The sequence below is a fragment of the Corvus moneduloides genome, chromosome 22, assembly GCF_009650955.1.
Source record: "Corvus moneduloides isolate bCorMon1 chromosome 22, bCorMon1.pri, whole genome shotgun sequence".
Lineage (NCBI taxonomy): Eukaryota > Metazoa > Chordata > Aves > Passeriformes > Corvidae > Corvus > Corvus moneduloides.
The window spans coordinates 6,041,968-6,054,016 of NC_045497.1; the positions used below are offsets into that span (position 1 = coordinate 6,041,968).

A 12,049-nucleotide genomic window follows, 5' to 3' on the forward strand; every position below is an offset into this window, starting at 1 on the left:
GAGTGGGTGCTGCCCAGGGGAGGGCAGAGGAAGGGCCGGGAGAAGGGAGGCATTCCACACAATCCCGTCTCTGCCACAGACTCGGGCACAGACACGACTCCGTCACAACACTGATGTCACAACACTGCCGCTACAACACGGACGTCACAGGGACAGGCTCGACACCGCCAGATAACACTTCAGTGCTCACTCCAGAGCCAAAAACCTTCAGATCCTGTCCAGTGTCCTTCAATAAAAGCTCCTCCACCCATCCCGAGCAGCCAACACAGGAGTGCTCATGGCTCCAAATGCTCTGCAGGGCTGCGGAACTGCCAGAGCTCAGCTGAGCGTCCCTCCCCCCTCTGCTCCCTGCGGGCAGGTGGAGGACAGGGCAGCTCAGCTGTGCCTTCCTCCTGCTCCCCCTCACCAAACACCCTACGGATTCACAGGGAACCACTGTGGAGGCAAGCAGTGTGGTGGAGAATGCACAGGTCACTCATACACCTGAGAATTCCACTGTGTTCTGAGCCCATCACGCCCAAAGAACAACTTCATTCCGCAGCAAAAGATCCCCTCAAGTTCAAACATGTCTGCAGAGGTTGGTTACTTCAGCAGGAGCAGCAACAACCTTGGAGGGGATTCTTTAGGATTCCCTTTTGGCAAATACTGTCTGTTTTCATAGAAGATGGTATTTTATGGGGGGTGAAGGAGTTCCTGGAGCGAGCTGCAGTTCTGGAGCTCAGTGGATAATCACAGCTCACCTTCAGGAGCCCTCACCTGCCCTGGGTGTCACACACAGAGTGAAACCCAACTGCAGAGCCAGCTCAGCCCCTCTGGGTATCGGTATTGTTTACTCTCCCTTTCCCAAAGCTGCAGTGAATGTGTTGTCCAGGAAAAGCACTGGAGTCCAGCCCTGCTCTGAGCTGAACTGCCAGTTCTGGGAGCTGTGGGTGCAGATGGGAAGAAGCTCAAATGTCACTGCTGCTTTCCAAAAACTCTTCCATTCTGGGTGCTGCCTCTGAACCCACACAGCCCAAATGGTGGCACAGGCTGATGGATTGCAGGGCTCCCAAGCTCTGCCAGGTTATCCCTCAAAATCCAGTCAGCTCTGCCAAGATGGCAGGCTCCTCCGGTCACAGATATTCCCACATGTCAGTGTAAGCCTTAATTCCGAGTCTGGATACATCCTGCCTGACAGAGGGCACCCACAGAATCCCAGGATGGTTTGGGTTGGAAAGGACCTTAAAGTCCATCCCATTCCACCCCGCCATGGCAGGGGCACCTTCCACTGTCCCAGGGTGCTCCAAGCCCCGTCCAACCTGGCCTTGGACACTGCCAGGGATCCAGGGGCAGCCACAGCTTCTCTGGGCACCCTGTGCCAGGGCCTGCCCACCCTCACAGGAAACAATTTCTTGCCAATATCCCATCCAGCCCTGCCCTCTGGCACTGGGAAGCCATTCCCTGTGTTCTGTCCCTCCAGGCCCTTGTACCCAGTCCCTCTCCAGCTCTCTTGGGAGCCCCTTTAAGCCTTGGAAGGGGCTCTGAGCTCTCCCTGGAGCCTTCTCTCCTCCAGGATGAACAATCCCAACTCTCAGCCTGGCAGAAAATGTCCTGGCTGTTTCCCACAGTTTTCCGACAGCTCATGGCAAAGCCGTGATGCTGCCTGGGCAGAGGAGCTGAAAAATCCAGAGGCAGAGCAGATTCCACAGCAGGAACCCAAAAACATTCAACAGACCTTGACACAGGCTGTGGCTGAATGCAGCTAGAATAGGAATAAAATTCTTCTGTTTGGATTGTCAGGAAACAATGTCTTCTCAAAGTGAGGACAGTGAATACATCCACTAATTCAGAAGCTGCAATTTAAACGGATGTATTAAGAAATGGATTCAATTCACCAATTGAATTTGGCACCTGCAGCAATGGTGCACCCTGGGCACCAGCAGTCCTGGAGAAACCAATAAAAATATATTTGAGGAAGAACTGATAGAGCTGAATTTATTTTGGAAATCCTGACAATGCTATTTGCATTATTCCTCTTTAATGTTTCTATTTCTGCTCTGACAACTGAGGGAATAAAGACTGATTCTGCTGAGGCTCAGAGGCTTTGCTTTGACATTGTCCCTTCGCACAATCACAGTCCTTGTGGACAGAATAAGGCACTCAATTCTTATTTTTCTCCTCTTTTTAAAACTCACTTGACTGGTAAAAGTTCTCCTTTCATTGCAGTGATATTTTTTGAGCCAGACTATAATTTTTTCCTGTGATCATCTTTCAGCCACAACAGATTGATCCTTATTGTCACCTCTGGGGTGGTAATTGAGGGGTGTTCCCCTCAGACACCCTCAGGCAATTCCACACCAAGGCAAGAGCTTTTTCCAAGAGTTTTTTCCATCAAACTTTGGTATGTTTTGTGATCAGTGTTGAAAATTCTGAGTAATCACTGGCTTCTGCTGGATTCATCCACTGCTGAAAATCCCTGCCAGCTTTACTCTCAATTTACCTCCAGCAGTTCCAAGAGAATGACAGAGAGGAGTAAAATACAGAATATAACAAGGAAACACAGGAAGCAAATAGAGGAATCAAGTTCTGGAGGTCTAAGGGACAAGATGGAGAGCAGCTGTACATCAGTGACAACAGGCAGCACAGAATTAGGAATTAATATTCTGAATTAATAAAAGAGTCCTTGAAAGAGTTTCAAGGGAAATATGCCTTCACAAATGTCCCTCTGTTCCCAGGTAAAGCCCTCCAAGCCATCCCACTGAAGGAAACAGCTCTTCCATTAATTTTTCAACTGTTTGTGGAGCTGCTGTTGAGTATTTTTTGTTGATGCTCTCCCCAATGACCACCACTCGTTTATAAGGTGGCTATAATTAAATACTCAGTTTTTTAGTGCTAATCCAAGTAGAAATTATTTAAATTCGATGGTTTAAAGAGTGTTTTAAAAGACCCAGCATAAACTGTGCGTATAATTATCACTGAGGAATAATTTGAACATAATGTCTTGAACCATGGAGGACAAGAGATCCCAAAAATAAAGACTGGATTGATCCACGGAATTGGAATGGTCCTAGAAAGGGCTTAGGGGACCCAGGTGTCTGACACCAGGAACCACAGCAGGCCACTCGTGACCCAAAATACTGGACATACTCATCACACCAGGATTATGGAAAATTTCTCAGGATTCCACATGAGAACATTGAGATGAGGTTCAGTGTCCATAACCAGAAGGATGTAACAGGACCAGCCTGAAGCAGTGGGTGACTCCTGTAACACCCAAAGGGATTGTCACCCTTCCTCTCCTGATCTTGCTCCAGGAATACACAAGATTTGGCAGCTCAAACATTACCATCTCTGCTGTTTTCAAACCAGGTTCTCAGCCCAACCTCACAAAACAAGGTCACCTGAGGTTAACTAAAAGAATTTTTGCTGCTTTTGGGGACAACAACCCGTTCTGACTCATCCCTCATGAGCTGATGGCAATAATGTGTCCGGACAAGAAGTCTTGGGCATTTGGGAAATTCCAAGAGCTGTGGAGTAGTGCAACATCTCTCCTCAGCAATGTGATATCCTACAAATCCACCACACTGGGATTTGCAGCAGGTTTAAGCCCTTCCCGTCCCCCAGTGTCACCAGGGCAGCGACACCTTCGTAGTATTTCAGTGACATTCAGCTCCTATCAATAATTCAGCTGCTCTCATTGCAGCATCTCAAACACATGACATGCCCAAGGTGTCAGCAAAGTCAGCCTTCCCCTTGATTAACACTTTTAATTGGCTGTTGCGCTGGGATTTTGTTTCCATGTTAGCTGAGGAGGTCAGAAAGGGAGCTCAAAGGGAGCAGAAAAATGATACAGAATCAGCGTTCATTTTCCAGCAGAAGACAGGAAATTAAAAGCTGAATTTTCTATCCTTAACTCACCTGCCTGGGCTCTGTGTGGGTATTCCTGCAGAACTCAGCTGAACAGTACTTTGGGAAAACTTGCCCTGCTTTGCTCCAGGAAGGGCTGGGACGGGGAAAGCTGCCTGCAAAGCCAACAGCTACAGACCCGCTCACTGCAAACCAGGAAAGGACAGGGGGTGCAGCGCCTGCACCTGCAGGAACTGCTCCATTTCCACATGCAAAGTGCTCTGAGGGGGAAGAGAAAATCTATTGAAGGTGATTTGTGATGCCAGTTGTTCCACAGGAGAAAGACGTGATGGCATCACAACTTTGCCCATTCTGCAAAGGAATAGTGAATTTCCTCTGCTGGACTGCGTTTGATGGAAATAGGAACCAGCCGGGAGTCCCTCAAACGTGGCACTTGGTCCCCTCAGCTCTTCTGAAGGAGAAGCTGCAGTCCCAGGAATTCAGCCCTGCCCAGGGTAGCTGGGGGTTGTGGACACCGTACACACTCCAGCAGGTAACGTGGGAATCCCCTGTGGAAGGATGCACATGTGTTCCAGGCACCACGGGGAAACAGGAAAATCCCTCCTGTAAATCTGCAGGAAGTTGTGGCACTCTCCTGGTTCCCAGAGCAGGGCACGTGGGAATTTGGGCACCAGCCTTGTGAAATGTGAGTCCTGTAAAATGGTTCTCTCTCTGCCTTTAGAAGCAGCTGAGCATCCCCAGGCTCCCACAAAGCACATCCAGCTCGAGCAATCCGTGTGTGCTGGAGCGAGGAGGGACATCGGCCTTTGAGGTTTGTCAGCCACAGAGCAAAAACAAACTGCAAGTTATTAACGGCCTCATTTGCACTTTCTGTTTGGAGAAGCTTTTTCACTTTCTTCCTCTGTTCTAACACAGTGACACTGCCACCACCCTCTGCTTGTGTCCCAAAGGGAAAAACATACTGAATATGTATTTAACGTGGGATTCTTGGAGCTCCCAAATCAACAGCAAGAAGGAGCACAGAAGATGAAGCCACTGATGATTCCAGGGGTGTGGAAGCCATCCCTGTAACCTCACAGCCTCACAGACAGATGGAATTGTTTCTACAAAGCCCTGCATGTCCCCCTGATGGGAGAGGGGCTCTCCCAGCTCCTCCAGGCTGCTGCCCGAAGCTGAGTTCTGCTCCAAGCTCTTGTTCCTCTGATCCTGCCCTTGGGGAGGTGACGCTGCTCACTGGGAACAAGAGAAACAACGGAGTAATGACACACCGGCAACCTTTTTTTGCCTTTCCAACTCCCCAGGGCTCTTAATGAATCTGCATTTTGTAACCACAATTAATTCTTTGCTGCAAGTCTTTGGAATACAGTGGGGAAAAAACACAATTTAATGTGTTTGGAGGAAAAAAGCCTGACTCACAGAAGTGCCAAGTCAGTTGGATTTCACAAAATTCAGACTTTCCATCTGCTTATGGTATTGATGTACCTGGCTGCCTTGAATCTGTCTCCCCTCATAATGGGAATTTTGGTCCCTTTTCTGAGAGCTGACAGGAGGGGGGATCCAGGTGGGGGTTGGTCTCCTCTCCCAGTGACAAGTGAGAGGATAAGAGGAAATAGCCTCAGTCTGTGCCAGAGGACATTTAGATTGGATATTAGGGAAAATTTCTCCATGGAAAGGGCTGTTCAGCCCTGGCACAGGGCAAGGATGGAATTTCCATCCTTGGAGGGATTTAAAAGCCGTGTGGATGTGGCACTTGGGGGCATGGGTTAGTGGTGGCCTTGGCAGTGCTGGGGGAATGACTGGCCTCAGTGCTCTCTTGAGAGCTTTCCCCCCTCACCACTTCCATGATTCTATGATCCATCCCTGCTCTCCACCAGACTTCCAGCCACGCATTCCCACTGCCTCTAAAGCTGCAAGTTCACCCCTGATTTCTGCTGCTGTGAAACTGCCCATTCCTGACTTGTTGCTGACTCCTGAGCCTCCCTGAAGGTGCTCCTTGAGCAGTTGTGCAATATTCAAATGTTAATTCAGATTGCACTGAACAAACTCCCCTGGGAACAAACAGCAATCAGGATAATCCCCTGCAGCTCCACGACTTCCTTGGTCTCTAACAGGTGCTGTCAAATAAATCCACGGAATAAATCAGCCCCATTGTAACCATGAGGAAGGATTTTATAACTGTGTTTGCTGAGTGGGAGGACATTTTTCTCTCTGCTTTTTTACTGACAGTCAGATAAAAACCACACTAATCAAGAGAGACATGAGATGGAGGCCTCAGAGGTGAATTCCTGTTTATACGGAGGGCTCCTAATCCTCCACTCATTTGAGGATTCTGGAGCTACCACAGCAGAGAGAACCAAACTGTCTGGATCCAGTCCAGTTTTCATTATGGATGGACTGGCAGATGCCAAAAATACTGATGCTGCCCTTGTAATATTTTCCTGCCAAGCACTTTTGCATCAGCTACCCTTTATTCTTCTATCACAGCTTGTCCTTCTCCTGGCAGGACACTCACAGGGACCTCCAACAAGGGCATGTGCAGGGATGCAGCTGGTCTCCATAAACACCTGTATCTCTACATACCTCTAAATATCAATGTGTATTTTTCTGTTATGCTACTGCACTGTACTTGCAGCAAAATCCATCTTTGCTTTCTTGCCACTTTAAAAAATATTGCCCCTGGATATTTCCTTTGCCATCCTTGCTCCTTTTACTTCTAAGATGTTCCCCAGAATGCACTGTATTTCCTCCCATGGTCTGGAAAATGGATCAAGGCAATGACACCTACTTAATATACATTTTTCCCCCCCAAAGCTTTGCAGTGAGATGAAGGAAGTGTCAATTCCTTCTGAAGGAGAGCAGCACTGGGACTGACTGCTGGCACCAGGCAGCCGGGATGCAGACACACAGCTCTGGGAGATGAGCAGAGAGCAGCTCTGCAGACATTACTCACTCAGCTGAAATGGAAATCCTGCTCCTCTGAGGGGAATGGAGAAGCTGCTGTGATCCAGGCAGGGTAAAGTGTGCAGGGCTCTGGGGGGTTTCATGCTTCAGGAAGCAGAGGGTCATTAAAAGGAGGGTCTCTGAAGAGAACCCAGAAAGACAGGGGTGACATGGACTGACTGACAGGAAATGTCACCCCAGTGCCACCACCTGGCATCTTGGGCCATTTTCATGCCAGCAACAGATGTCAGAGAGCAAATGAGTACTGGCAGCTCTGGGGACGGTGAGAAAATGGATGTGGGAGTGTGTGGAAATGCTGACAGCCCAGAGAGATGCAAAGATGCATGGACCATGTTTAAAAGCCTCCACTAAACCCCCTCCTCCTGGGAAGCCCCTGTTTTGTTCCTCTAAGTGTCTGTTCTCTCCGCTCAGCACCAAGTCCTGCGTGTGTTGCCAAGGGCTGTGCAGAGCTCAGTTATCATGAATGAAATGAGCTGAGAACAGTTGGGTATTTATAGGCTCAGCAAGCTGGTGCTCCAAAAAATCTGAAAGCTCTTCAAAGTGCCTTTAGCTCCAGAGCAACACTGACAGTCCCTGCCAGGTTGTGGGGACATTTGGGAAGAAGAGTCACGGCAGGAACACTGACCATGGAAATACCCTGAGCTTTGTGCTGAGCATCTTCCAGTTTGCAGAGAGTAAACAATGAATTAAAACATTAAGATATGGAAAAAACATGATGGCACGTCCAAGATTGCCCTGGATATAGATACACAAATAAGTTCTGCTTTTTCTTCTGTGGAAGAGACAGCAACCCGGTGATGAGTTTAAGATAATTGAGTTGAACATTGCTTAGATGTATTGCCAGATGTTCCAACAGTGGCTTATCACTAATAACACCAGATAGCTTTGAGGAAGCTGAATGTTTCCCAGATATACCAGTGATACTCTCTCCCTGTTTCCTGGAGACACACACTCCAAAAAGGCAGCAAGACCTGGCAAACCAATTGCTGCTATCACAGAGCTTCTGTAATTCCAAACCAGTTCCGGCTCCTGCAGCCCCAGGGACCAAGGTACAAGGGCCAGGAGCCTGTCCCTGGATGAACCTGAGCAGTGTGGAAGGCTCCACCAAGATAAGATAGTGGCTTGCACCTGCCGTGCAGGCGCGTGTTTGAGATCCACGTTTTCCAGCTGCTGATCTCACCTCCCCCAGATCCACACTCACAGGGGCTGGGACCAGGCTTTTTCCAGCCCACACCATTCCATGACTCTGTGACAGCAAGGCCCTTCTTGAGGAGTACAGCATTTTCTATCTCCAGTATGAGATATGTTGGAACCAAAACCCCCAAACATATCCAACAGGAGAGGTAGATTCTCATTGTTTTGCTCAATGCTGAGTGCTAGCTGGGCCAACAAAACCCAGAGGGAAGTGTGGGTAAGAGTTCCCTCAAAGACAGGAAAGAGGGACAGTGTACCTGGAGGGGCTCTCTTCAGTCCCCAGCTTCCCCTGCACGGTGAGTGTGGTGTTACAGTGCTGCAGGCAAAGGATGATGGAGAAAAAATGAGAATATGAGAACTTACCACAGAGGAAAGGTCCATGTTCACCATCCTCCTGTCATCCAGGTCGACTGGCTGGAGGCCTGCAACGTTGAGCTGGACAGAGGAAGTTCTGTAAACAAAGCTCAGCAGCCAGTCCCCCCTAGAAGCAGAGAAGAGTGGGAATAAATCCTGTTGCCCAGCCAATGCAATGTGGAATCAAAGAATTCCATTCCAGAAGAGTTTGGGTTAGAAGGGACCTTAAAGCTCATCCTGTTCCACCCACTACCCTGGGCAGGGGCACCTTCCACTAGACCAGGTTGCACCAAGCCCCATCCAACCTGACCTGAACACTTCCAGTGCATTACTACTCAGACCATGAGGAGAGTGGAAGGGCTGGGAAGCCCAGTGATGTCTGGAGCAAGACCTGCTGCAGGTCTGTGTGATGTAGGAATCACACCAGGAATCACTTGCTGGATTCAGGGCAGGTTCCTGGGACACAGGGGTGTAAGCCTGAACTGAATGCTGATCCATGGGTGTAGTCTCTTTACCTGCAGGGAGTTTAAAAATCTGACCCTTCTGTTTATTTCTATGTTTGCTTAGGGATTGCATATTGACGTATTTCATCTTTTCCATGTACTGATAGGTTCTCCAGCCCATAAAGCTGTAAAGGTGATGAGACCTACAACACTGATGTTGTGACATAAATATTGACTGTGAAGCTCCTGGGAGTGCTCCTGATTTATAGGTACTGTAGAAATACATGGCTTCAGTGACAGAACTAGGAAGAGTTTGCTCCCACTCTAAAGCAGTGCCATAAGTCACTGTGACAGTTTCAGGGTAGACCATGGCATGAGGAGAGAAGGAAACACAAAACTCTTCTGTGCTGAGCAACAGCATAAAATCTGGGCACTGAAATGCCACAGTGCTCTATAGAGCAGACTGAAGTGGGACATGAGTGGGATTTGTGCTCTGTGATGGCAGCAGGTGAAATGCTCCTGCACAGGTGCCCATTCCTGGCTATTCCCAAATAATCCACACTAGGAGTTGTAAGTAAAACCTTTACAACACATCCACGTTGCTCAGGCGTGGGTTCTTTCAGAAGCTGAGCCAGTCCAACTGATTTGGGTGAGGTTTCCCCCTGGGAATTTGTAACCCCTCTGTTAAGTGGGAGGGGACAGCTCCGACAGCTGACAGGGCTCTCACTCGCCCTGTCCCTTTATTCCAAAACCAAAGAAGAACAAGGACTGAAGCTCAACAGCTGGGCTCAAATCTGATCTTACAGGAATTCTAGCCAGTGTAATTCATCCAACCTAAATAGAGTTACTCCTGAAGTGACAGAACGAGGCCACCCTTTGTACAAGCGAGAGACCAGAGAAATCATAATCAGGTGAGGCCTTACTACACAATGTTTGTATAATCTTTCTCCCATACCTCAATCCTCACAGAAATTACCCATATCTCTCAATTCCCTCCTCTAGCTGCCCCTCATGTTACCTGAATAGCCCCTATTACATGTGACACACACATACTGTATTTTATTCCAACAGCCAGGCAGGCTTAGAAACTGTAACAAGATCTTTTGTGTGTGTGTGTGTGTGTGTGTGTGTGTGTTCTAGGAAATGGATACACTGATCTTCTTACAGTGAAATTTAGTTTTGTAGAACACAGGGAGGAACAATATTTTCTGGGTAAACTCAGTTATATGCAATGATTTCTATCATTTATGGCTTCTTGGAGGAAGTCAGAACACTCCCAGGGAGGCAGCTTTTCCTTATGCCACATGAAGAAACACTGCAAGTGGTGTTTACATCCAACATCCCTGAAAATCCTGGGATCCAAAGAGGACAAAAGCAACAATTTCCAGCCTAGCTGAGAGATGGGATCGATAATTTGTTGTTTTAACCTTGAATACTTTTAAATCATTGATTTAATTCCTCTTTCTGAGTTAGAACACTCTGCTAGAAGCACAGTAAGACAATACTTCCCCACCTTCCACATACGTGTGTAGGCATCCATATGGATGTGTGCATGGAAAACGCCAGCAGCATTTTCAGCTGCCCTTGACCCGAGGGCTCACAGCTTTATAAACTGTCTTGACTTGCAGGTTCTTCGCTAATCTTCTTGCCTGGTTATTTCTCAATTTATTTCCCCATGCTCTTAGTCTTCCCTGCTTCATTCCTTGGTTTTAATTTCCCCTTATCTAATTGTGCTGGTAAGCAGTATTCCTGCCACAATTATCTTCCAAGACATAGTCATTAGGTTTGAAGCTGTCACTTGAATACTTAATAGCTTTTCTGAGATTGCTTCAGCTGTTTCAGACCTCTGAACCTCCCTCTTCTCACCCAGCAGCTCCCACAACTCTGCACAACAGTTGTCTGCTTTTATTTCTGAAATGTTTTTAAATGTGGTTTTAAAAGGCTGGTATTTGTTTTGAAGGCAATCTTTGTATTCTTTCACATCCTTACTAAATTTGCTACAGCTATTCCAGCTATTCTTCCCCTGTAAGTTACATATCTTGTTCATGTGGACTATCTTGACCAGAAACCCAGTCCAGATATAAAAACCTTCAATTTGCTTGAGCTCCTTCCCTTCCATTGTGATTTTCACATCTTGTTCCCTATAAGCAGCCGCAAGTGAACTGCATCTTAAAGCTTTTATAGATTCTAATTCCCATTCTTTAAGTCAGCAAACTTAACTGCTGTATTTATAGTCCTTCACATAAAGCTGAGATTTAAAGGGGCTTTAGAACATACCAGATTACACACACAAACACACTGACCCAGCTTTAGGATCCCTCTATGAACAGGACCTGCTTGGGCTTCCAGTGTCACAAAGAGCCAAGAGCTGGGTCAAACAGCCTTCAAGTGTCTCCTGAAGCTGTTATCTCCAGTGGATCTGAGGGAGAGGCCTGGAGGGATGAGGCTCTGGCACTGCTGAATCAACGTCCTCACCAGCACTCACAAGGTGCTTGAAAGGGGTAAATAGCCCAAACCATTCCCAGGCTAAGGAGGCCGGGCACTGAGCACACACTGACCTGCAGTAGCCATTTATGATCCTGCCCGACACCACTCTGGTGAGAGCTTTCCAGTGCTTGGCTTCTCCTTCCACTGGAGCTCCCAGTAAGACGACGTCTTCAATGATCCCTTGTGAGTCTGTTAAGGTGAAAGCAGAACAGCTCAGATTTAGAAGATGGATCAGAAGATATTCTTACATGAAGTGTGTTCAGATGTGTGCTACAGAAAAACCATTGTTTCAGTGGCTTCAATTTGAAAGACAGGAACACTGGAAAGGAGGATCATAAATACAACTTTGTATACATGTGAAGTGTCCACAGATCACCTGGAGCTAGTAAATGTGAAAAATCAAGATCCTCAGACAGTGCAAAGGACCAGGCTGATGGCAGGAGGGAGAAATGGCCTGGCCTCTGCCCAGGAAGACACTGTTCAAGCAGCAAACCTCTGGAAAAGCTTGGAAACCTCTGGAAAGGTTTCTGCAGGCTCACTGATGTGAGCACAGAGCTTTGAAACAGGTGAAAGGGTCTGAGATCCCACAGAGTGAGCAAATGTTGTGATACGTGAAGCATGAGGAACCCTTCCCACAGCTGATTCTATGAAAAACATGACCTGAACATGCAAGAGAAAATCCCAAATTGTTAATATTGATTTGGAAGTAGCAACAACAGAGGCACTTGCCAATGCACAGTGAAGATCTATCAGACTGATTTCCT

General features: G+C 47.6%; 1 protein-coding gene across 3 annotated transcripts in view; it reads right to left on the reverse strand.

The window, feature by feature from the left end:
- Window positions 1-12,049, reverse strand: part of TMCO4 (transmembrane and coiled-coil domains 4) — a 45,162-nt gene that overhangs the window by 4,837 nt on the left and 28,276 nt on the right. For all 3 annotated transcript variants that reach the window (XM_032131409.1, XM_032131408.1, XM_032131410.1), the window contains 2 exons: window positions 11,357-11,474; window positions 8,365-8,482 (listed from right to left, as the gene is read on the reverse strand). In XM_032131409.1, the coding sequence (XP_031987300.1) occupies window positions 8,365-8,482; window positions 11,357-11,474 (236 nt within the window). The remainder of the gene's footprint in view (window positions 1-8,364; window positions 8,483-11,356; window positions 11,475-12,049) is intronic.